This window comes from Lactuca virosa, chromosome 8 (assembly GCF_052849685.1).
Source record: "Lactuca virosa cultivar CGN04683 chromosome 8, Lactuca_virosa_CGN04683_v6, whole genome shotgun sequence".
NCBI lineage: Eukaryota > Viridiplantae > Streptophyta > Magnoliopsida > Asterales > Asteraceae > Lactuca > Lactuca virosa.
This window is the reverse complement of record NC_136433.1, coordinates 59123046-59126813: the sequence shown is the minus strand read 5'-3', so window position 1 is coordinate 59126813 and position 3768 is coordinate 59123046. Positions and strand designations below refer to the sequence as shown.

At 36.2% G+C, this 3768-nt stretch overlaps 1 protein-coding gene across 1 annotated transcript; it reads left to right on the top strand.

The window, feature by feature from the left end:
• Positions 1 to 934: 934 nt before the first annotated feature.
• On the top strand, positions 935 to 3033 carry LOC145132222 (amino acid transporter AVT6A-like). Its single transcript, XM_079066928.1, has 5 exons — positions 935 to 1512; positions 1614 to 1766; positions 1851 to 2054; positions 2149 to 2617; positions 2712 to 3033. Exons 1-5 carry the CDS (start codon positions 1065 to 1067, stop codon positions 2848 to 2850), a joined length of 1413 nt encoding a protein of 470 aa, XP_078923054.1. The 5' UTR covers positions 935 to 1064; the 3' UTR covers positions 2851 to 3033.
• The last annotated feature ends 735 nt before the right edge of the window (positions 3034 to 3768 follow it).

The window sequence follows — 3768 nt, the reverse complement described above, 5'->3', positions numbered from 1 at the left end:
CCCTAATCTTGAAATGTTTTTACATAGTGTTCGGTGTCTATATGTCCTAGAAACCTTAAGGACACAAACCATTCAAACCCATGGATTTGTCTTCCTCAAAACTACAAAACCCATATTTAATCTCACCAAAATGCATTGCTAGTAGTTGAAAGCCTTTTATAAATGATGGGTTCATCGAATTTAGATGCGAAAGAAAAAATTGAAAAATCAAATTCAGCATTGACTTCAATCGGATTCAATATCAAATCACCATTAGACATGGTATCCACAATCGCCGATTGTAAGGCTGGAGGGAGTGGTGCCACCGAAACCGCACTCCCTTCACCACCACATATGCGTCACGTCACTTTTTACCACACAAGTGTGGTTTCATGCCGCACCAAGAGAGTGAGATTATGGTAAAGAGAGAGAAAAGAAAAAAAAATAAAAGAAGGTGATTGGTTGAAAGAGGAGAGAGAGAACAAATAAAAGAGGAAAGAAAGAGTGAAAGTGCAGCAAAAATCTACCGCACTGCGGCCAAGACCGAACCCTGGGGGCGGTGTTTGCGGTTGACGTGGCACAATCACGATTCTAAACCGCATTCCACAGTCCACACCCTCTAGCCTAAGAAATAAAATTGTTGAAGACTAAAATTAATTATTAATAACCTGAATACTAGCATACATATTTAATTACTAGTACTTTAGACTTATGTTTTACTAAAATAAAATTTCACTAAAACCTATCGTTTTTAAGCATAATTTACCCATTTATATATCTATTTTTATTTTATTACATCATCATTTCCTTCAAACAGGATTTTTCCACGAAAGGGACCGGATATTGCTGACCATTCACGGCTTCGGAAGAACATCTTTTAGGTTCACTTTCAGCCCACAATTCGATAAGAACGCTGACGATGCGCAATCAACCTTATTATACGCATTTTCTCCAACACACTTCAATTATTTCTTTATCTTTAGATTCCATTCAATTCAGACACGCACTCCAATTCTCTGTTTTTCACTACCAAATCTCCAACCCCAAAACCCCTCAATTTTCGCCGCAAATTCCCCAAGAACAACATGACAATCCAAGCAGAAACCCATCAAATCAAGAAACACAAACACCCCTCAAGAAAACACAGCAAGAAGAAAGACAGCGTTACAGTTTCAGTAAACGAGAAATCCCCACTGATTCCCAAGAAAAAAGGCGCTCACAATGAGTTTAATGGCGCATCCATGTCGGGGGCTATCATGAACCTTTCCACCACCATCATTGGCGCCGGAATAATGGCACTTCCGGCCACCATGAAGGTCTTGGGCCTCGGCCTCGGTATCGCTGTCATAATTCTTGTTGCAGTCTTGTCGGAAGCCACCGTTAGAATCTTGCTAAAATACAGTCGTCCCGGTGGCACAGATTCGTATGGCGGATTAATGGGTGATGCGTTTGGGGAAGTCGGGAAGAAGATGCTTCAAGCTTGTGTGGTGATTAATAACATTGGTGTTCTTGTTATCTACATGATTATCATCGGTAACTAAACATTCAAGAACCATAATTTATAATCAAGAAACGCATAAAAATTGGATTTTTTTTAACGATTTCGTGTGTTTAACTGTTTATGTTATGAAAAGGTGATGTGGTGGCTGGATCATCTTTGAACGGGGTGCACCACCCTGGTTTATTGGAAGGGTGGTTCGGACCACACTGGTGGACTGGAAGAATTCTTGTTCTTTTACTCACAACTCTTTGCGTTTTTGTTCCATTAGCATCTCTCAAGCGTATGGGTATGTTATAATTTTATATCATTTCCATAATCCCAAATCCATTTTAATGTTTAATCTTATGAACAACATTTTATATATATGCAGATTCACTTAGTGTTACATCAGGTTTAGCAGTTGCACTAGCGGTGGTTTTCTTAATCATCACTGCAGGAATCGCAATCTTTAAAATGGCAAGTGGGACCCTCCAAATGCCAAGATTACTTCCAGAAATCACCGATATTAACTCGGTTTGGAACCTCTTCACTGCAGTTCCTGTTCTTGTTACTGCTTATATCTGCCATTTTAATGGTACAACATGCAAAAAAATCGTACATAAACCGGTTTAAATTTATTTAATTTTATTGACGAATGAATAATTGAATCTTTTTTTGTTCATGGGCAGTGCATTCGATTGGAAATGAGCTTGAAAACCCTTCACTTATCGAACCAATTGTACAGATTTCATTGGTGTTATGTACGATTGTGTACATAATGACTAGTTTCTTTGGGTTTATACTCTTTGGGGACGCAACAATGGGAGATATATTGCAAAATTTTGACTCTGATTTGGGAGTTCCTTTTAGCGTGGAGCTTAATGATATTGTTCGTGTGAGCTATGCTTTACACCTCATGCTTGTTTTTCCACTTGTGTTTTATGCACTACGACTTAATACAGATGGGCTTTTTTTTGGATCATCTGAAGTGCCTTTGGAATTGGACAACAAGCGGTTTGCTATTGTTAGTGTAGGTCTTCTTTCGGTTATATATTTGGGTGCAAATTTTATACCAAGTGCATGGGATGCGTTCCAGTTTACAGGAGCAACTGCTGCTGTTTGCATTGGGTTCATCTTTCCTGCATCAATTGCTATAAGGTATGAGTTATCATGATATCATGAATCATCCCTTTTATGTATGAACTATGAAGTTATGAACATTTGTTGAATTGATGGGTGATTTTGTATGTAGGGATGTTTATGGAATAGCAACGAAAGGAGATAAGATTTTGGCTGTTTTGATGATTTGTATAGCTGTTTTTGCAAATGTGGTGGCCATATATAGTGATGCTTATGCTTTGTTCAAGAAAACCCCGTCTACCCGTGCGTGATTTTATGTAATCAAGTCGGGTTTGGGTCGCAAAACGGATCGAGCGAAGCTTTGTATAAATGATTGTTGTATTTGAAGGTGTTTTTGTTAAGTGTAAGAGAACTCATTTGAACTCCAAATATGTAAAATAAGTTGTAATATCATATCATTACATTGATAGGCTTGTGCCATGAATATTTGTTAATTTCCTTGCTAGTAATTTTTTTGTAGGTGTTCGATGATGGTTAAACGTACCGAAAACATATTTCAGATTAGAACTCAGGATATCCAATTTAAGAGGCAAAACCTTTACCAAGTGGGCTAGTCCCAATCAACCAATTCACGGTTAGTAATTAATAAATATATGTTAAGATTATCATACCTCATAATAAGTTTCTTAAATAAAAACGAGTTTGCAATGAATAATCATTTAATTGTATTGTGACTCCTATTAATAATGAAATTGGGACGAATTATTAAATATTCGTTGAATATGAAAAATAAGGTCATTTCAATGCATTGAATTATTAACATTCAATTATTATCACATCCACATTTTATTTATTATATTATTTTACCCATTAAATTTTACATTCTATTAAACCCTATTAAAATTTAATGGATTGTCACACCGAATTTCACTTAGTATACTATTTTTATTATATTTATCATTTTATAAATAATGGTGATACATAAAACTAGAAAATAAAGTTAATGCAAAATTAAAAATTAAAGATTGCATGTTACTAATTAAAAATTATGAATAATACACGAAAATGACGTATAATGCAGTACATCATGTTATTCGACATGATTTAACCATCTAGTGGCCTATCGGGTAAGATATTGGTCTCTCATATGTGTGGTCCAGTGTTCAAGTAGTCTTGGGGGTTTCAACTAGGAATTGGTCATTAGAGGGCTACCGTTGGAACCAATGAAG

Bases quoted from the DNA above. Each gene is read 5' to 3' on its own strand.
- LOC145132222 (XM_079066928.1), top strand. From the start codon at position 1,065: ATGACAATCCAAGCAGAAACCCATCAAATCAAGAAACACAAACACCCC. The intron at 2,055-2,148 runs GTACAACATGCA...GTTCATGGGCAG, and splicing joins TTATATCTGCCATTTTAATG to TGCATTCGATTGGAAATGAG. The intron at 2,618-2,711 runs GTATGAGTTATC...TTTTGTATGTAG, and splicing joins CCTGCATCAATTGCTATAAG to GGATGTTTATGGAATAGCAA.